Source organism: Syngnathus acus, chromosome 10 (genome assembly GCF_901709675.1).
Source record: "Syngnathus acus chromosome 10, fSynAcu1.2, whole genome shotgun sequence".
In the NCBI taxonomy this organism is placed as follows: Eukaryota; Metazoa; Chordata; class Actinopteri; order Syngnathiformes; family Syngnathidae; genus Syngnathus; species Syngnathus acus.
The window spans coordinates 10,226,515-10,248,676 of NC_051095.1; the positions used below are offsets into that span (position 1 = coordinate 10,226,515).

Consider the following 22,162-nt stretch of genomic DNA (forward strand, 5'->3'; position numbering starts at 1 on the left):
TGTCCTAGAAAAATGTACAATGCAAAATTATAATGAAACAAATTACAAAGAATTTGTTTTGCTTGTGTCAGGCTAATGTGGTCGTTGCAGTTTGTTGATAATTTCTAGGAAAGATTCTTCAAAAGTTAGAAGTAGCCCCCGCTGCCACTTTTACCAATCAACGAGTAATTGGGTTGAGTCAAGGCAAGACACTCAAAACAAATCTTAAAAAGGAAAACAAAATGTCTAATGTAGCAAGACACATTTGTCCGTTTGATGTGTCTGGTGTATTGTTCGACAGAGGACGTTTTGCTGTGCAGTGTAATTTTTTCAACTGTGGTGATTGCTGTGAATTCTCATTCATTATGTGGATGCTTGGGGCCTCACCTGCCCCGTTGGCCCCCCTACTTCACGCCACTGAGCAGGCCACAGGTTCTGCACTCTGTGTTCCTGACTCACAGTCAACTAAATATAAATTCACAAAGAAAACTTTTCTTGGCAAAGTTGGAGCTCTAAAACAAATCTTTGTTTCACTTTTTTCTTTTTTTCTCTCTCTCTCTCACTTGCCGCTTGCTGTATGAGGAGAGAGAAAAAACCTAAACGTATTCCGTCTGTCTCCCACACACTGTGTCCTCGTTTGCTTTCGCTGCCGTGTCTGTCTGTGCCACGCTTTGCTGTCTCGTCATCTTCTCGCATTTGTTGCCCTCGTCGCTCTCTCCCACTCGTACAGGCGTCTCATACACACACACACACACACACACACACACACACACACACACACATGCATGCACACACACGTTCACACATGCATACACACTAGGCGTGCAGTTGTTTTCTCTCAAACAGGCAGTCTGGATTGGTGCCAGCTCTCATTACTGCCTATGTGAACCTCCCCCATCCCACACCCCCATCCCATCTACTGCCTCACATACCCCACCACAGTCCTACCCACCCACACACACATACAGACACACACACATGCACGCACACACGCACGCAGGCATTGGCACCGCGGATGCTAACACGCTGGATACATATGTTGCACGCCTGGTGTCTTTGTCTGAGAAGTTGTTGGGCTTTTTGGTGTGTGCGTGTATATGTGTGCGTGCACGCGTGCGTCTGAGCGCGAGCCTACGTGAGCCCAATGACAACAAGCAGTGGACCCTCGCCAGGGGAGGAGGGTGAGGGGTTCTGTTGGTGGGGGTGGAGGGGAGTAATGGGGGAATAGGGGGGGGGGGGGTGCTGCGCAGTCGCTAGAGTAGAGAACGTGCGTGCGTGTGTGTGTGAGAGTGTGTGTGTGTGTGTGTGTGTGTGTGTGTGTGTGTGTGTGTGTGTGTGTGTGTGTGTTGAAGAAAGGGTGCCTACAGTGTACAACAGTGATCTCTAGTGGCGTGTTTATAATAATGTAGGGAGTACTAAAATATAGTCAGAAATTCACAGTGGTGCCTTGAGTTTAGTTTGTTCTCAAATCATCTTTCCTGTTTGAAATTAATAGAATTGCTGTCATACATTCTAGTCAACAAAATTGGGGCAATACAAAAAGACATGGATAAAATGTAGGTGGAGACAGGAGTATCTGCTCCTCATTTCGCCGCAGCAATATTAGTCGTACTTTGGCCACTAAATAATATATGCCTGTGAGTATTGCTATATGATCTGTCTACATGTGCTACTCCATTTGTGAACACAGCAACAACGACCCATTGAGTGCTTGCTGTAGGTAAAAGTAAAGTTGATTTTGAAATGAGATTCATGTAATTGCAGATCTTAGTTTGTGGTATATTTACCATTTGAACTATTAATATAGGCAATATGAAACATTTTTATGAGGGTCGTTAATTATTAGAGACAGGCCTCGGTTCCTCCTGTAATGCAAGGAAAATGGATTACATTGAGTAAATCCATTCCCACATCATCATTGAATGGTTAGTATTTGTAGAGGAGACATTTTAAACAAGCTTTTCCCACACGTGACTTAATAGCAGGGAGCAGAGCTGCATTGATTTTTGGGGGAAGCACAGATTAATGTTAGCTAAAACAGTTAGCGCCTGATAAGCGTCTTGATTGCTTGGTGAATTTGACGATGTGGCAGCGGTGGTGATGTGCCCCTGTGCCACAGACACACAATATAGTTTATGTATAGCTGCTTCCATGAGTGAAAAACATTTTCTTGACTTTAAGAGAGCTTATTTTATATACACCCCCCCCCCCCCCCCCCCACACACACACACACACTCTGGGATCTGGAAGTAGAATGCAACTCTAGCCACAATGCTCAGACACATGACACTTTTTAGTCTATTTCCTGTTCTGTGGTTATCATCACGTTTCTTCCTTTGAAAGCTTTGCAAAATTAAAGGTAATTGCTATAAAAAAACATGTTAATGAGCCAGTAGTTACAAATAGTGTGGGCCCATTCAAAATCTCGGGCGCTCTGCCTCTACTAGCACCAAGGCTAACTCTTAACGAGATGAGTAGTCAAGTAGGCAGCGGTAATTAGCACGCAATTAACACGCCGCCAAGTCTCGCACTCGCCACCAGCTGTTATCGTCAGAGGAGTTTTTGGCAGTGGGCGGGTGGGGGTCCAGAGGAAGGTTGACGGGCCTCCTCATGGGAACAGATGGCGAACGCGGCGCGCTTGTTGGCAATCAGCGTGTTTTTGAGCTAATGACTTAATTAGCTATGCAAATGGACAAATCAGTGTGGATATTGTCATTTAGTTGAAAAGCTCACCTAAATGAATTAGCCCGATTAAGGCATAGCTGGGTGGAAAAACGGTTTCTGTCAGGGAATCTTCTTTTAAGGGGGTTGGATGAGCAAGCATAGTGGACAAGTGGTTGTCACTTTGGCCTCATTGTACTAAGGTACAGGGTTTGAATCACAGCTCCACCCTTTGCCCTTTGTGCCGTTCTTATGTTCTCCTTCAGAGTACTCCAACTTCCTCTTACATTCCAAACTCATGCATGTGCGTGTACTATAAAATCAGCTGGGATATTTTACAGCTCACCCGTGACCCTCATGAGATTAAGCGGTACTTGAAATGGTTCGTGATAAATAAAGTGTGTGTAAATATGCATTCCGGTGCTCTTTTGCCTCTCTTTTGTTTCTGTTGTTATGAAAAGATTGCATCGGCAGGCATATCTTTGGTCGTGTACATGTTTGTGTTGTGTTGTGTATGTGTATGTGTAGTGCAATGAGCCAGGCGGCGTTGACACACATGACTACTGAAGCATGCGCTCTATTTAGTGGTGCCGCCCCACCCGGGTTACAGTAGTGGAGCCGCTGTTCGGTAGGGTTTTCAGTATCTGAATATCCTTTTGATTGAAATAAATATATTTTAGACAATGGTCTTTTAAATTGCTTGCATGCAATAGTTGAATCTCTGCATGGCTTGCTCTCCCATCAAAACGTCTAGTCAATCTTAATTGCTGCCGTTTCTCTTTTTAATATGTTTTACATTTAACAGCAACTCTCTTCTCGTCTGATGCAGAAGTACAATCTTGGACTATGTCTGTCATCTAGTGGTGAACACTGTTATTACAGCTTTAAACTGCTCGGCTGAAAACTGGTTTTTTTTTTTTAAATTGAGTGCCACTCCTAGTATGGGCGCGGGCTGCCAGTTGCCCATCCCTGGTCCAGATGTATCACATCAGCTTACTTTCTTGACACCAATTAATGTGGAATTTAGCACTATCGTGTGGCATCTCAGGGTGTTGCAGAAAGTACACAAAAAGAAGTGAAAAGGTCACCTTTATTTTTAAACAAATTCACAAAATCTGGAGTTTTTACCTGACATCTCTGATAATTGGCTCAATTGTTGGGAATCACTGGTTTAAATTATGGAAATAGGACACACACAAGATGGAACAAGCTCAATCCCTCTTCTTTGCATCATCTCTAGGACGTGATGGTGGTGGGCGAGCCCACGCTGATGGGCGGCGAGTTCGGCGACGAGGACGAGCGCCTGATAACGCGTCTGGAGAACACGCAGTACGACGCCACCAACGGCCTGGACGACGACGACGACTTCACCGGCTCGCCGGCACTGACCAACAACGGGCCATGGAGCGGCAAAGCGTCCAATGGCGGCCCCGACGGCAAAGCGGAGAATGCAGCGCCGCAGGCCTCGCAGTAGAAGTGACACATGCAGAACATTGACAGCAGCAATAGCCACCCTGCCAGGACATTTTAAAAAATGTATGTAAATGTAAAAAAATAGCAAGGTGTGGACTATCTCCGCTGTGATTGGTGGACTAGCGTCACATGATATCACAAAATGGAACTGGAAGAAAGTTTTGTTGTTTTTAAAAGCACCAGCTGACATTGTTTGAAGCCACTGCAGTCACTCTTGCTTTTTTTCTGTTTCAAATTAGCAGGAAAGAACAGTCCCTTTGTTTAGGCAGCAGAGCACGTAATACATCCGCCTCGCATTTTTGAGGCTTGGATTCAAATCTTGCCATCTCAAAAACATGCATGTTAGGTTGATTGAACACTCTAAATTCAGCATAGGTGTGAATGATTGTCTATATGTGTCCTGTAATTGGACGGAAACCAGTCCAGGGTGTAACCCACCTTTCGCCCAAAGTCAGCTGGGGTAGCCCCGCCCCCATACACACAATGGTTGCCGCCATTTCCATGCAAAGCAGTTGGATTGGGTCTCCCACTCTGTGGATTTGTCTTTAAAAAATGGGCTTTTCTCCCTTTAATACTTCCAAACTGCATGATTTTATAGGGTTTATTTGATTTGATTATTTTTGTTAATTTCATATACGTGCTTTATATTAAAAAAAAATGCAACAATCTTATTGTCCTCTATCAGTTTGGCAAGGTTTGTAAGTGTAAATAGAAGTCTATTTTGAAAGCAGTTGGGAAACAGCAGCTGTTTTGTTTTCTATGGAAGGTTCCAAACTATTCCAGGATGGGTCGAAATGCCCCCAATCCTACCCTCCGCCAACCTGTTTTAGCTAGTGCACAACCAAAGCAAAAATACAACACGGCCGCAGGTGCATATCAAAGCAAAGCCATCCTGCAGAAATGCCACGCTGTCCCTTTCATTGTGTTCACAAGACTTCTTCAATTTGGCGATTTACTCTGCCTGCAAAAATTAGGATTCTCCCCCAGCCCCCCCCCCTCAACCATAGTATCAGAACCGTGACAGACGTGTCGCCGGCTGTGTGTAGGGGAATTCCGCCACGCCAGAATGTCCGACTCTCACTTCTCCCACATAGATGTGTTAAAAGCAATTATCACTTTCGGACAACAATTTTTACACCTTTACGATATACCAACAGAGCCGTAACACAGACGGGACGACGCACATGTATAGGAACTCTGTACAGAGGGACAGGGTTGGAAAGTTTAACACCCAATGCCCACTTCTCTGGTTCACTGTGTTAAAAGCAATTGTCAAGTTTGTTTTACGTCACACCAGTGTAACACAAACCGGATACCACAACTTCCAGTTTTTGCTGGGTTCCATCATTCAACCTAATCGGTTCTGCTGTTATGATATTTTGCAGGATCTCTGTGTGAAAGAGGATACAATAAAGCAAAGCTTATAAGCCAGTATCCTCTTTCACACGGCCTGTTAAAAGCTGAATTATACCTCCTTTTTTTGTCTCTATTCTGTAAAAGCGGAAGAATGACATAATGAAATGGCAAGTTTACATTATTGCAGGTAAAATCGGGTCCATAACAGCACGTACACACATGAACATGTGCCATCGTTGCCGGGTTATGTGTAAAAGGGAAAGGCAGCTCTGTTACGACATCTCTGTGGTCCAGGAGCGGAAGCTCGTGGCAATATCCCACCTTTGCGCAGTTCTTCTAAACACCAAAAGCGGATAATTGTCAGTTTATCTGTTGTAGCTCTGATGTTGAAATATTGCAGTATCTTTGTGTTGAAACGGGCTACATTTTTGCTAACTTTGTGAACCAGTAGCCCACTTGTACACTGAATACAAAAAACTGGCTTTTTTTTCTCACCAACATCAAATGAGGGTAGAAACCCGACAGATCGCAGGATACCGCAGACAACCGCAGCAATAATATCTCGCTGCTAAGGCTCCAATTTGGCCATTTTGCAGGCTCTCCATATGAAAGGAGGCTTCTCGGTTGAACTTTTCCCAAGAAGACAAAAGGTGCATGTCTTCACATGACTGCTTATTTACTTGTGCATTTTTTTTTTTGTGAGGAAGCGAAACACATACATTTCTGAATATGTTTGAGGCTAGTATTATTAGACACCGTTTGTACATTATATAGCAGAGGTGTTCTGTGTCATATCTGATGTCTGGTATGTATGCTTTACCATTAACTTGTGCCAATAAAACCGTGCTTACAAATAACACGGAGGACGACTCCTTCTAAGCAGATAAGGTGTTTAATAAGGTGGAAAATCAACTTGCAACTAAATTGGAAACGATTCTCCTGCAGATTATGTTGATTAGCAACATTTTGAGGATAGGGTTATGGCTTTTAACAATGTAATGTAGCTATTTTGTAGCTTTTAAAACTGGTAATTTGGGTAAATGCCAGAATGAGGAACCAATATGGAAGTAAATTTAAAATTCCAATCATTGGATTAGTAAACGAAAAAATAAGTGTGAGTATTTTCACATTTAAATTGAAATAACCTGCACTTTCTACCCTACAACACGTGGATTTTCTGGGTTGGCTTCTGTTGTCGGGTAGAATTGACTTGGAAGAACAGTCGGTGGATCTTTAGCCACACCAAGTGGCTTATGTTGAGTATTGCTGCAAAACATTTTCATTGCATACACAATTTCTACTTTTTACTCTACTGTCACTGTTATGAAAATTGGAATTAATATATTTCTAGTTTTCAACATTATTATACTGTTTATAATTTGTGAACAGAACCAGAAGGGACATTTAGTCTCTCTCTCTCTCTCTCTCTCTCTCTCTCTTTTTCATTCTCTCTTGTCGAACTTCATCGGTAAAAGAAATAATAATAAATTATATGACATGAGCGGTGTAACAAACGACACGTTACATTTTTATATTTAAAGTAAACTTTTAACAAAAATCCATAAAAATTAATTGATAAACTTTATTTAAAGAAATAATTTTGCATGTGTCAAAAACATTTAGCACAAGCGCTGTGATTAATTCTCTAACATCAAAGGGTAAAAACTACAGTAAAACACATATTTGCTTTATAATAAAAACAACTCGCTTAAATAAATACGTCGTCATCAAGTTCTTTGTATTACCTCTCACGTATTTACCTTGGTCGACGCTGGTGTCGTGACGTCAAAACTATGCGACATAGAAAAGTCTGACTGACGGGGAAAAATGGCCGACACGTCGGGGACAGAGTTGTCAGACGAGAAAGAAAAAGAATCGGACTCCGATCGCAAAAACAAGCAACAGACGCATGTGTGGCAGGATGCAAACAAGTCGGGAAAAGGCATTATTTCTTCACCCCTGCCCGAGACGCTGGGCTTTTACGACATTAGCGCTGACATCAGGCGCGAGCGAAGGGACCACTCGGCAGGTAAACATCCCCCCCCACACACACTATTATTTGGTTTTCAACTGTGACACTAAAACTTTAACATTTCACATATGATCATACTCCTTAAACGTTTAGCAAGATAAATGAGCAAAGTTGTCAAAGTCTATCAAATTTGATCAACCGAATTGATTGATAAATAGTAACCTTTAAGGTAATTTATAAACGCACCGTGAAACCGATTTTAATTTCGTTGCCTGTACTCCTGGGTGACACAAGCAAGCCTTACGTCAGTTGACCAATGCAGAGCAATTGAGAAAACAGGATGGATGGCATGTATGTATGATGATTTTATTCTGCTTCTCCTATCGCCTTAGTGTAAACACGTTAAGTGTCACTCAAAAAGGTGTTTTATTAAGTACATTGCTTCGATAGGATCCCAAAGGTGGCCATTATTTGCATATAAACAGGTTAAGTCGAAGACGATTTGTGCCTCTTAGAGTCTCAGTCAAGTGCTCGATTGCATTTACTCCCAAGGGGGTTCAAGGTTAAATGCCAAATAATGGTCTGTTTTCATTCATCAAGGATCTCTGCTTTGTGAAAACTTTAGCAGGTGACAAGAGTTCCTGGGGAAAACCCACACAGGCACGGGGAGAACATGCAAACTCCACACAGGGAAGATTGTGGGCATGAATGGTTGTCTATGTGTGCCCTGCCATTGGCCGACGACCAGTTCAGTTACTGCCCAGAGACTGCTGGGATAGGCATCCCCCCCCCCCCCCCCCAAAAAAAAAACAAAAAACAAACATCAGATGAGCCCTATTTCATACAAGTCAAATGTGAATCCACTCAATCGTAGAAGAGTTCCACATGTCATGGTAACCAGAATCATAATACCCTCTAACACTGTCATTGTGACATGCCTTATGTGTGAATAGCTATTGTCACGACAGCAGACATGACAATGCCAGCTGTGTTCATTGCATTGTTCCAGATTCATCGCTGACCCGCTTTATCTGCACGGAGCTGACCCGAGGCTACTTCCTGGAGCACAACGAAGCCAAGTACACCGAACGTCGAGAGAGGGTGTACACGTGCATGCGCATCCCCAAGGAGTTGGAAAAGGTATTGGATGGATCCTGCCAATTTTGGTGCTACCATCTGACAGCGCAGGTCCAAAGCACACTTGTATCTCCAATTTCTGATCATATCTTTAAAAACTTGTAAGTCAAGGCATTGACACTTCAGGGCAAGTCTTTATATATCATTGTCATTGTTGATGGGTAGAAAATCTATGTGGAAAAATGAGACCAGCTGTAGTTTTAACTTTTTTGCTGTTTCTGTCCTGAGCCACCAGATGGCAGTTTTGAGTGTAGTTCCAACTGCGGGAAGGCAGGAGAGGAATTTGTGCAAACATAGAAGATCTCTTGTACATTCACTGTGTCGAACAGTTTGACTCACACATTCATTTATTTCTTTTCCTTGAGTGTTTCTATAAAAATATTTACTATTTGCTCCATGAAAATTCACACGGGCTCCACCAATAAGAGGGAAACCCTCCCACCAGGGTCCACTAGGCTCACAGCTCACTCAATTCGAACACTGCAATGTTGTTTTACTTTTAAGACGCCATTAACGCACAGTACCAAAGTGAGGAGAAAATGACTTTTTTAGCAAGGGCACATGTAGAGGTACGTAGTTTAGATTGTTGCTTTACTTGTATCTGTGTTGTCACTCATTCTCAATTGTTGTCATTGTTGTTTTTTTTCCCCGCAGTTGATGATCTTTGGTTTCTTCCTGTGCGTGGACGCCTTCCTGTACGTGTTCACACTGCTGCCCCTCAGGGTGCTGCTCGCTCTGCTCCGCCTCCTCACTCTGCCCTGCTTTGGCTTCAGGTCAGAAACATCACACACGCACACTAACAGGTTCATATTGTATGAAGTCGCTCTGCCTTCACGGTAGAACCAAAACAGAGCTGAAACTGCTGTTGGCTTCACGGTAGAACCAAAGCAGCAATGAAACGTTTGTTGGTCCTCTTCGTGTAATTATCTTGATGCAAATGCACTTCCTTGAACCCCACGATAAATTACAAAGAACTAAAAAAATAATCACTGACTGAAACATTTATTCAAAAATAAAAACAACAAATTTTACATAGTTATCAAATTACAATTTTAAAATAATAACATGAACAAATAAAACCAATATGTATTGTATTGACTTAAAAGCAAGAGTAAGCCTATTTGTATATATTACTGTTTTAAAAAGTGTTTATTGGTGGTGCATTACTGCAATAAAACATTAATGGAAAGAAAATAAAACAAACATGAAAGATTAATAACATTTATAAAAATTATATAAAAATAAATGAAAATGTTTTTGGGATGTAAGATAATAAAATATATTTAGATTTTTATTGCAATGTTAAAATAAAAAACTAAACATTTTGAATATGTGCACTTTGCAAAAAATATTTAAAACAGCTGTAAATTATTAATTAAAGTAAAAATAACAAAACAATAACCAATACCTCCGATTTCTTATCATTATTATAAAAATATTACATGAACTATAGGTACACATGTGCTATTATTATTATTATTTTTTTTTTAAAAAATTTAATCAGTAAATCTTATAGCAAGTACTCCATGTTTGTTTCCGTCCTCCCCCCTTTCTTACTGTAGGGCACGCACATGCCCCTACTGCAGAAGAAGCAGGTATGCTCCCTCCGGCTTTATTCATGTTCACTCGCCAGCGCCAACCAATCAGCTCTCTACCTGCATCCTCATCTCCATCGTGTCCTTTAGACTTGTCCTTTAGATGTTCAGCTGCTCATCATCATGCTCCACCTTAGTGGTTTGTTCCTCTATCATCGTGGGTATTGTTTTCAACCAGGTCAGCGGAGATTTGCCGAGTGTGCATGTTCATCCTCCGTGTTTGCTCAAACACAACAAACATGCTGCTTGTATGAACGAAAGAAAAACAAGGAGGATCAATAGCGTGCACTACTTGGCTACAACCAACAAGAGGCGCTGTTGTTTTAGTCACAACTTGTTTGCCCTAGAAATAAGAGCAGCATGGCATCAGCGAGTCTTCGTCCCTTTTAGATCTATATGTGCTCCATACACCCTGTGAGGAAGTGATGTGATGAGTAGCAAGCAGGACAGAATTGAGTCAGGCAGTATTAATAATGTGAGGTGGGAGGGCCTATGCTCAAAACCTACGTAAATCTTAATGAATTGCCACGGGTGACATACCAAGGCTGTCTCTTTTGCAAATATTATCACATATAATACGAGCGTGTCAGTGATTTTTTTTTTTTTAAATCATAATCCGTCATTCAAAGACTGCATCTTTTACACACAGATGCCACCAACAAACACCTTGGCCTTTGATATGCTGGAATTCTACTCACCTGTGATGTCTCAAAAATCCTTGGGCTATATTTGTCACAGCACCTTAATGCTAGTTTGCAAAGTTGCATTTTTGATCCATAAGCACTGGAAATGTAAGCAGGCATCGTCACACTGGGCTTGCAAAATGTCTTGTTCAAAAATGCATGTTTAGTAGTTTGTATCTTGATGTCTGGCATGCAGGACTTCATGGAATAGTGGAATAGATGCTGGATGTATTGTGTAGTATCTAGTGTAAGTCAATGAAGTGATTGTGTGCTTCTACAGTGGATCGAGGCTGCTGCAGCCGGCGCAGGTGTGTGACATTTTGAAAGGACTCATCCTGGTGCTGTGCTTCTTCATGATGCACTACGTGGACTACGCCATGATGTACCACCTGATCAGAGGGCAGTCCGTCATCAAACTCTACCTCATCTACAACATGCTGGAGGTAGGATGAGCTGTGTTATTCACAAAACAGGAAATGCACACAATTTGAGTTCAATTAAACAGGCACAGATTTGAGTAAAGTACATTTGTGATTCAATTGAGAGAAAATTATCCGTCTTTCATATTGCTGGCATTAGGGCTAAACCTCTCAAAGTTGGTTCATTTCATATTCATTCACCAATCAATACTATTCGTCGCCACGTGGTTTTGATAAATGATGGGCCATGAGTCATCAAGACTGATTTATATTCAGGTAGACTTATTGTTTTTGCGTTTTATAGTGGTCAGCTTTTTTTTGTATTGTGACAGTTAACAATTCTATCCTGGTTATAAGTTTGGTGACAATTGGACCTTGGACTAAAGCTGATTTATTTCCGTTGTTTTCTCACCCGTGACAACAGGTGGCAGATCGCCTCTTCTCCTCCTTCGGCCAAGACATCCTGGACGCTTTGTACTGGACAGCCACAGAGCCTAAAGAGCGCAAGAGGGACAGCATCGGAGTCATCCCTCACTTCCTCATGGCTGTTTTATATGTTTGTATCCTTCCACGTTCTCTCACGTTTTGGGTGTAGGCTAGGGGACCATTCTGAGGGGAGATATATTTTGATTCCCTTACGTGGATACAGATATTTTTTAAAGGACTACATAGTCATTTACTATTGCATTTTTTATGTCTTTCATTGCTGAACTTGTTTTCTTGAGCATCACATACCAAAGTCCTCCACGCCATTCTTATCATGGTCCAAGCCTCCACGCTAAACGTCGCCTTCAACTCGCATAACAAGTCTCTGCTCACCATCATGATGTCCAGTAACGTTAGTACACAGAAACACACACACACTCACACACTCAAGTCATTGGGCAAGACAAAAGTAAACTGCTTCTCATTTCACAGTTCGTGGAGATCAAAGGCAGCGTTTTCAAGAAATTTGAAAAGAACAACCTGTTCCAAATGTCCAACAGTGGTAAGATGTGCTTTGGCATCTTATCAAGAGTGAACAGATAAAAGTTAATATATGTTCTAAAATAACCTCATGTTATATTATTTATCCTTGTGTGAAACTAGCTTGTGCTCAAAAAAGGCAAAAGTAAACAAATCACATTTTGTTTGATGAGCTTGAGAATTTAGCAGCACTTGTTGTCGTGTTTTCACATGTCATTTGTTTTCTCTGCCAGATATCAAAGAGCGCTTCACCAGCTATGTTCTCATGCTCATCGTGTGTCTGAGGAATATGGAGCAGTTCTCATGGAATCTCGGTAATTATCTTGAAAACTGTACTTAGGGTGGGGCTTATCCAAGTATACCTCATTGTAATTTTAAAAGGGGGAAGTGGATGCTCACTTGGTGGCGTGGTCATCTCCCAACCCAAATATTGTGGGCTTGATCCTCAGCCCTTCTAACCATGTTGAAGAATCTTTGCGCAAGATCCATTCCAAATTTGCACCTTATTTTTTTTCAACCTTGACCTCATTCTAGCTCTTAGACACAAGCACGCACATGCATGAAATATTACAGAGAAGTCATACGCAGTCAGCGAATGGCTGGACAGTTGGGACAATCCTGCTGCACCGTGAGCAGTTATACCCTCCAGGGGGAGTCCTCTTGAGCGGAGACAGCGTGACAGCCCGATTGACAACTCCATGACAAGCGTCATCTCCCCGAGACGCCCCTGAAGGCAAATGCGTGGGCGCTGACTGACAGACGCAGCCTGTCAACCAATCTGTGACACCGCCGCGCTCATTTCAGCCCCTTTTCCATCAGTCACTGTTGCTTTCCCGAATACTTGCTTGTGATGAGCTAGTAACAAGATTTTCTCAGAATGAGCCTCAAAGCACATTTCGTGTTGTTAGTCAAATGTTTCGTTGTGAAAAATGGGCATGAAGCTTATTATTAAACTACATTACTGGACTTTCTTTGTAGTGCGGTTTGAACATCCCTTGAAGACTTATTAAGAATGTCTCCTACTAGGAAAGGTTTTGCATTCGTAGAGACATTACACTTGTGAAGTAATGTTTAAAGTGTTATAGTGGATGCATGCATGTAAATACGTTCATACTAAAACTACTTTGTGATGCACTGCATCATACTGGGGTGTTTCTAATATTTAAATCGTGGATGAACATCAAACTGAAAAAAATCAAGCAAAATTTCCACTTTTATCACACGAAGAGCCCGTAAAATTAATTTTGCAATCTCCTTCATGCTAAGATTTCTTAAAATGACTGCCTTTGTGTGGTGAAACTGTTGTTATACTGAATACTTTTATTTTGAAGGTTTGATTTTTGACCGGATTTGCCGATCAGACCGGGAGAGTTATTGTCTCGGTGCCTTGTCGTCATAGCGCAAGGAAGATGATGAATTAGCTAAATGTGCATCGATTCTGGGACATGAATGGCTTAGTCATGTTTTTTTGTACAAAAAAACAATGGGATGTCTGAAAACTGGGATTAAAACGTAAATAACAAAAATGTGATTGAAAACCATCTCACACAAAAAAGGCAATATGAAAAATACAGAAACATTTACAAGCAATTCACTTTCTAATCAATCCGATGAAGTGATTGCGCTTGTTTCTTTTGCTGCAGAGCACCTGTGGGTGTTGTTCCCCGACGTCTTCATGGTCCTCACTTCCGAAGTGGCGGTTGACGCCATCAAACACGCTTTCATCACCAAGTTCAATGACATCACGGCAGATGTAAGGACTGTATTTATTTTTTTTTTTTTTAATAAGTCTCCCTCCTCTGACGTCTTCTTCTGTTGTCTGACAGGTTTACAGTGAATACAGAGCCAGCTTAGCTTTTGATCTCGTCAGCAGTCGACAGAAGAACGTAAGCAATGACTTCTTCCGACCACGCCCCCAATCTGTTGACATCAAGTATTTTCTATGTTAGGCTTACACGGACTACAGTGACTCGGTGGCCCGCCGGATGGGCTTCATCCCGCTGCCTTTGGCCGTGCTAGTAAGACGCCGCACCTTCTAAATGCTGTTGACCTGCAAATACTCTATGTCAACACCTTGTCTTCTGTGTTTGGACAGCTTATCCGGGTGGTCATGAGTTCAGTAAAGGTGCAAGGAGCCCTGTCATACACGTGTGTGCTCCTCTTTTATCTCGGGTAAGATCCAATTATCTTTAATGTGTGTTCTCTCTCTGAAGCAATAAGTAATGGTCTGAAGTTGATGCACTTGTTGAGCGCCTAGTATTCTCGGAGCACACTTTTACTAAACCTGCTCTTATTGCAAGTGTGCAATTTAGCACAGCTATAAGATGCTTGGAAAGTTTAAAACAATTCTAAAATGAAATTTGTTTTTGGTTAAGATAAAAATACATCTTTCAATCAAAGTTTTTCACACAGTAACCCTGTAAAATTATAAAATCTTACACAGGTCCTGCAAAATGACACAAAAATTCACACAGACATTCTGTACAATTACCACCTCTTTTATACAGCTATAGAATAAAAGAACAACATGTTTTACACTAAGATCCTGCAAAACTATCGCCAGTTTCACACGGTACCACCTCTTTCAATACTGCGCTTCCATGCAAGAGTATCAACTCTTTCACGCTAAGAACCTGCAAATTGACCACCGCTGTCACATCGCTATCCGGCAAAAGGACCTCTCACTTCAAACGGAAGCACCTCTTTCACACAGAGAACAGGCATGAGTACCATCTCTTCCACACAGACATGCTACAAAATTACTGTCCCTTTCACATAGTACCACCTTATTGACAGAGACACTTTAAGATTAACACCTGTTTCACACTGAAGTCCTATAAAATTCCACTTTTCTTATAGTGTCAATATTACCATGTCTTTCTTAAAACCAATGACATTTCCAGTTCTTTCACGCTGTTATCCTGAAAATTTATACTCCTCTCACACAAGTAGCGCCTCTTGTACTTGGAGAGCCTTTAAAGCTTCTTTCATACAGAGACTGGGAAATGAACACCTCTTTCACTGAAATCCCCCAAAATTACCACCTCCTTCACACCGAGACCCTGTGAAATCACTGCCTCTCAAACAGATCCTGCAAAATTAGTCACTTTAACACAAAGACCCTGTAAAAAGGCCGCCTGGTTTACTCACATTTAAGATTAAAAACAAAATTACTACGCCTTTCATGCAGACTCTGCAAAATTACCCCATCTCAGAGATCCCGAAAAATTACCGCCTCTTTCCACAGTGACCGCCTCTTTCTCAGAGAGCTGTTTTTTTTCCCGTTATGCAGTAGAAGCTTTTGCATGCCCATTGACACATTTTGTATCTGCATCTATTTTTAATCATAGCACACTTATGTATGTCATCAAACTGACTCAAATATTCTCACAGACTACACAGTTAAACAAGCATCAACATTTTGTCCTCGCGTTCTCCCTGTGCTCATTCGCCGTATCCCATCGGCCCGGCGCCATTGAAGAGTTTCCCCTTCGGGGTGAACAGTACCATGTTGTCATCTCGGCTGGCATCTCGGTGGTTTAAAAATAGCCCTTGCTGGAACACACTGCCGTGCCCTGGCAACAGTTCAGCCATACTGACATGCGCTCGCATTTAACACCTCATCACATGCAGCAGCAGCAGCTCCGCAGACCTAATTTTGTCTGCCCGTCATCAGCAACGCTCCGTTTAGCCCTGATGATGGCACACTTGGACCACAAATGTATCACAATGGAACCAGTGGGAGTAATACACACCACTGAACATGCGTTCAAGAGCTCCAAAATAGCTTTTAGCTTCATACTAAGAACCAATATATTTCGGTTACCTGATTTTGAAATGGGGTGGCACGGTGAGGCAGTGGTTAGCACGTCCGCCTCACAGTGCAGAGGTTGCCGGTTCAATCCTTCCTGTGTGGTGTTTGCATGTTCCCCCCATGCCTGCGTGGGTTTCCAGTTTCCAGTTACTCCGGCTTTGTCCTACATTCCAAAACCATGTATGGTAGGCCGATTTGAACATTCCCAATTAGGTGTTGCTGTGAGTGCAGATGGTTGATTGTCTCTGTGTGCCATGCGATTGGCTGGCAACCAGTTCAGGGTGTCCCCCGCCTACTGACCGATGACTGCTGGTATAGTCTCCAGCAAGCGGTTCAGAAAATTGACGAACGGATGGATTTAGAAATGTGAGCAAGTGGTACACTACATATTTTAGTACACTTTAGACAAGGGGAAAATAGCACAAACCTTTGATTCACTGAAGGCTAAATAATCCTAATTTGAGTCATCACCACCAATATTTATTTGTTACTCATTCACTTCGAAATTAAGGGAAACTCCCCAAATTTGATTTGTTTAAATGATATGAAAACTACAGTGTGTTTTACACAAAGCGCCACATCTGTGGCCTTTTCCATAGAGAGAGACTCTGTAAATTTGTCTCTATTGCAGAGACCCTTCAGAATTACTGCCTCTTTCCCACAGAAATCCTGTCAAATGGTCCCCCTTTTTACATGGATAATTAAATTGATTACCGTATTTTCTTGATTATAAATCGCTCTGGAGTACAAGTCGCACCAGCCATAAAATACATAATAAAGAAGGAAGACATATATAAGTCGCACTGGAGTATAAGTCGCATTTTTGGGGGAAATCTATTTGACAAAATCCAACACCAAGAATAGACATGTGATCTTGAAAGGCAATTTAAAATAAAAATAGAATAGAGGCAACAACAGGCTGAATAATTGTATGGTATGCTAACGTTACATGACACATAAACAACGAACTGAGAACCTGCCTGGTATGTTAACATATTAATAGACCGTGTAGAATTACAGCCACTTTCACACAGATACCTTGCAAAACTATTGACCTCATTCACCGGACCCTGCAAGTTGATTGTTTTGTTTTGCATCTTTCACACAGAGTTCCTATAAAATAGACCTTTCTTTCTCCGCAGACTGGTCACACTGAAAGTTCTGAACAGCATTGTGCTGCTCGGCAAATCATGCGTGTACGTCAAGAGGGCCAACATGGAGGGCAAATTGTTCGAGAAGCCACGCGCCGCACCTTCGTCCTCCTCAGCCAAGACTCCCAACAAGAAGGCCGACCACGTTACGACCACGACACCCTCAGGTAATACAGCCCTGGATACCGTTGGATTCATGCATCTGTAGCCTCTTTCAAACAGACCCTTCTAAAATGACAGAGTCTGTCATTTTAGAAGGGTCTGTGTGCAATCAGAATCAACTTTATTGGCCAAGTTTGTGCATGCCAAACAAGGAATTTGACTCCGGTTGATCTCAGCTTCTGTACAGCATTTAAGTGACTATCAACATTCAGGTGACTAACAACATTTAAGAGGTCACAGAGGTCCTGTAAAATTATTGCCACATAGATCTTGAAAAATAGCCACCTCTATACACAGCGTTGTTTTTTTTTCTTCTCCATAATGCATTTATCACTGATGCGATTTACCCCAGAGCAAACTCTGTGATATAACTACTGTAACTCTTTCATGCAGTAACCACGTAAAAATTCCAGAATATGATCATCTCTTTCGTGCAGGGATTGTGTCAAACTGCCACTTTTCTCGCTGAGATCCAATAAACTTGCCGTGACTTTCATACAGAGATTTGGTAAAATGACCGCCTCTTTCACGCAGCAATGCTAAAAAGAATTACACAGAGACATTTCAAAGCATCCTGGAAATTAACCACCACACTGACACAGGTCCCCCAAAATGGCTGCCACTTTTACACAGAGACCATATGAAACTAAAACCTATTCCACAAGGTCATCCTTTAAAATGACAACCCCTTTCATCGGAAATCTCTACTAAATGACCAGCTCTTCGGCACAGCGGCCCACGTCAACACGAGACCAAGCGTTAAATGTCATTTCATCGCTTCCATGACAACAAACTGTGGCGGACGCCCACTAACACTTGCTTTTCTTCTTGTAAGACTGCACAAATGGTGCAGTTTGGGGCCGTTGTTGCTTTTCGACACGCACGTCATCAGGCCAAACACCGCCAGTCACGTTTTCCTGGAGGTGGTGCCATCTCATTGTCATTTGCAGTCAAATCCCCTCAGTTCTCACCTCCGCGCGTGGTCCCACCCACACTTCTCAACGGGAGCTTTGAAGTGACGAAAGATCCTGATGGCGTGTCATTTCCAGTCAGCGTTTCCTAGAGTCACAGAAGCGACAGGACGCCACATCTTTCAGCTGGAGTTTAAAACCACAACGTCAGCTACCATGTTCACCTCACTTTCAACCTCTTGCTTACTTAAGTGCCACACCACCGCACAATTATATTCAAGTGCCTGTCTTTTGTTGTTTTTAAATCATCTGTTAACCAGTGCTCTACCGCGCCGCCATACATAGTCTTGATCCATAAAATTTTAATTCTATCGTGGTTTTAGTGTGCTGTGCTATTTTCCATATCAAGGGGAACCACAACATTATGTTTCCGTCTTGTTCTCCACAGATGACACCAAGTCGAACTCAAAACGGCCCTCCGTCCGTCTTTCCTCCTCACCCTCCTCTTCTTCAGTGACTACTCAGCCAGCACCAAGGTGGGACTTTCCTCCACCTTCTGGCGACTTTTCGGCCTCAGCGCCTGCATCGCCACCTCCCCCTCCTCTTGACCAGCCGCCTCCTGTACTCGAACCCCTGCAGCCTGCTCCCTTGCCCCCCAAAGTGGAGCAGGAGCATGAACCCGAGGTTAGACCCAAGGCTCCTAAAAAGGACCTTCTGGAGATTGACCGCTTCACAATCTGTGGCAACCGCATAGACTGAGGGAAAAGACACGAGTAAGTTACTGGATGGGCATTTCCTGTCGCTTTGAGACGTTTCATGACAGGAAGATTAAGCGAGCTGATAATCAGTATGCAGGGAAGCTGGATCTGAAAGAACCTTTAAAGGTACGGAAGAGCACAGCTAAAGCCTACACAAAAGGTGTAGGGGGGACTCTCACTCCATGAGAAAGGATTCCCGTCCTGATTGTCACAATGCTGCATAAAATGGGGTTTACAACTTCCTCAAGACCAAGACAATGTTGCGCTTGTTCTTTTGGTTTTACGATTTATAATTGTAAAGCCTATGTTGTTGCTTTTTCTTGATTCAAATTCAAAGATGAGCTAACGTTCGAGAAAGGAGTTGAGTTCAGTTCGCATGTCTGTAGCCACTTTCACACAGAGGTCACGCTAAATACGTCATTCTTTAAAACAGAAACCCTGCATAATGATTACCTCTTTAACACGGTAATCCTGCAAAATTACCACAACTTTAATACAGAGAGCCTGAAAAATCACAGCCTTATTCTCGCAGATACAGAAAAATTAGGACCACTTTCACCCCTTTGAATACAACCGCCCCTTTTACACAGACAACCTTAGGAATTTATTTCACTCAGACCCTGCACAATTACTACCTTTTTTCCACACTGATCTTGCAGTATTGCAAACATTATCTCAGAGAGAGCCTGAAAAAAAATCACACCTCTTGCTAAATGATCATCACTTTCATACGGACAACTTGCAAAGTCAGAGCCTTAGTCGCTGACATTTTGCCAGTGCCGTCTCTCATACAGAATTACAACTTCTCAAACAAAGAAAATAAAATTTTAGCCTGATTCATACAAAGACCATGCAGGTATCATCTGCAAAGTGGCCACCGCTTTTGCATAAAGACTTTACAAAATTGCAGCCTTTTTTACACAGAGATCCTACAAACAAAAACCATGCAAAAATAATAGCCTTCGTGACACTTGAAAAATCACCATGAGAATTACCTGCAAAATTGGTTTCATATTCACGTAATGTGATACGTCAGTTTCCAACACAGATCCTTCATAAAGACTGTCTTTCTTACGCAGAAACCCCCCAATATTTTTCCTCACGCAGAGACTCTGCAAAATGAAAATGCCTTTTTCACCCACCCTTTTTGATAATAAGGATTCTGCTTCGTAGTGCACAAATCACAAAAGAGCAATCGATTTTCAGAAGTGAACCAAAATAGCCGGACCAATTCTGATCCTTCATGTAGATGTCCTGCCTGCTGTCCCAATACTTTTGTCCATATAGCGTTAGCACTGATGGAGCAAACTTGCTTGTTGCCATTTTTTTAGCCTTCACTGCCATGTTTACATCCTTGTCGTAGTCAGAAGGCTTTTCACAATGAAAGCCTTTTGATCTGGAATGTTTTCAGATTTGACTTTGATTGCAATGAAATTATTGTTTGTTCCCTGCAGAAATATGAATTATCCTCTTTTATTCACATATAAGATGTGACATGTCAGGTGTGATTTATTGATTTATTTAATTTTATTTAAGGTACTTCCCACCATGTCGGCGAGGGCGAGTACATAAGAGAAAGTTTATATGGTTTACTGCCTTTGTTGTACTTATAATAATGAAATAAAATATTTTTGCGGAAGTGCCACCTGTGATGTGATTATAACTCAGCTTCTTTTATGATCCTGGCATACCGTTTGCAATAAAACACAAAATACTTCCCTAATGTCACAATATGTTTTCACTTGATCTTTTGGTTTTTTTTGTATCGTTTTTGTCTTGCATTGAATGATTAGCACCTTGTTTTTTATTTAGCTATGTCATTGTCACAAACAAAACTCATACTTCCTCGTCAACACAGACGATGCAAATTGCTTACTAATTTCATACAGAAATATCAGGATTTCACACGACAACATTGCAAAATCATTACTTCCTCACTCACAGACACCCAGCAAGACCCTGAAAATGTATCACCTTTTTATACCAGAATTGTGCATAACTGATGTGTTTTACACAAAAACATTCTATTTCTTACTTATTTGATCAGTTATCTGGCAAATTACAAAATAGTAAAATGTACACCTTTCACAGGGATCCTGCCAAATTATTGCCTTTTTTATACTTTAAAACAGAAACTACAAAAACTACCTCCTCTTTTGCATAGAGACCTCACAGAAATACTGCCTGTTTCGCGCAGATATTGTGCGATTATCCTGCCTCTTTCACACAGAAACCCTGCAAAATTGACCTCCTTTTTAGCAGTGTCATTTATTTTCAACAAGTGCCAGTAAGCTGAGATTCACCCCCCAGACGACCTCACCTGTCTGGCCCACGAACTTGTGTGTCACACTGTACGCTAACACTTATTAGATGACCAATAAGCTCCTTATGAGAGGACGGTCACGTCGAGATCGTTTAAAGCAAGGACGTCCAAACATTTAAACAAATATAGTATCTACATTACCTCATTGGTGACAAATCAAAAGTGTTGAGATGGGCGAGTACCAAGACCAGGTATCAGAATCAGTCTGATCCCAGCCTTATTTATAGGTATTGGGTCCTTGTGGAAGCTGTAGATGCCAAAAGATTTTTTTTTAACAAAGTCCTCCTCAACGCATCGGCACATCATCATCTGAGTCAAAAAGAAAGGTCTTTGTTCAACATTTATTAAAAAAAAATACATTTTACAAAAGTGATAATATTTAACTTTTGTTACAACAAAAATACATATCTTTCAACGTTTAATGCGGGTAGTGTTCTATAGTTACATATATATATACTGTACAGTGGACCATTAAAAACATTCTTGAGTCCGCAAATGACCCCAAGGCTGGACTTTAGACAGTTTGGATTTAAAGCATTTGCGTACTCCACAAAGTATGTTTTTGTGCTAATGACCAACTTTCAGTTCTGCTTTCCCATGTTCCTCGTGAGCATCACTCTCAGCCCAAGGCGAAGCTATAGACATCCAATACCTGCGAACGAGCCACAATGATATCATTGTCTGCTCCCTGGAGGTCAGGGGCCCCCTGAAGACAAGGTCCTTTCAGTCAAATGCGCTGGGATCTCCAAAGTGATACAATCTCAACTCCCACAGACATTTTATGGAAGGTGTACAGCATTTG

The 22,162-nt window shown here is 41.8% G+C and overlaps 2 protein-coding genes across 6 annotated transcripts in view; both read left to right on the forward strand.

Moving 5' to 3' along the window:
• Window positions 1-6,326, forward strand: part of ldb2a (LIM domain binding 2a) — a 45,928-nt gene extending 39,602 nt beyond the window's left edge. For all 4 annotated transcript variants that reach the window (XM_037261697.1, XM_037261695.1, XM_037261696.1 and 1 more), the window contains exon 9: window positions 3,881-6,326. In XM_037261697.1, coding sequence (XP_037117592.1) covers window positions 3,881-4,114 — 234 coding nt within the window. In that variant the 3' untranslated portion in view covers window positions 4,115-6,326. The remainder of the gene's footprint in view (window positions 1-3,880) is intronic.
• A 950-nt stretch (window positions 6,327-7,276) lies between these two features.
• On the forward strand, window positions 7,277-20,687 carry tapt1a (transmembrane anterior posterior transformation 1a). Of its 2 annotated transcripts, XM_037262094.1 has the most exons (15): window positions 7,277-7,498; window positions 8,451-8,581; window positions 9,233-9,351; window positions 10,141-10,173; window positions 11,137-11,299; window positions 11,700-11,835; window positions 12,016-12,113; window positions 12,194-12,263; window positions 12,475-12,555; window positions 13,885-13,994; window positions 14,068-14,127; window positions 14,191-14,259; window positions 14,337-14,413; window positions 17,198-17,373; window positions 18,728-20,687. In XM_037262094.1, exons 1-15 carry the CDS (start codon window positions 7,297-7,299, stop codon window positions 19,036-19,038), a joined length of 1,836 nt encoding a protein of 611 aa, XP_037117989.1. In that variant the 5' UTR covers window positions 7,277-7,296; the 3' UTR covers window positions 19,039-20,687. The 2 variants fall into 2 exon arrangements, with proteins under 2 accessions (XP_037117989.1, XP_037117990.1); XM_037262095.1 differs by lacking the exon at window positions 10,141-10,173.
• The last annotated feature ends 1,475 nt before the right edge of the window (window positions 20,688-22,162 follow it).

Bases quoted from the DNA above. Each gene is read 5' to 3' on its own strand.
- tapt1a (XM_037262094.1), top strand. From the start codon at position 7,297: ATGGCCGACACGTCGGGGACAGAGTTGTCAGACGAGAAAGAAAAAGAA. The intron at 9,352-10,140 runs GTCAGAAACATC...TTCTTACTGTAG, and splicing joins CTGCCCTGCTTTGGCTTCAG to GGCACGCACATGCCCCTACT. The intron at 11,300-11,699 runs GTAGGATGAGCT...CCGTGACAACAG, and splicing joins TCATCTACAACATGCTGGAG to GTGGCAGATCGCCTCTTCTC.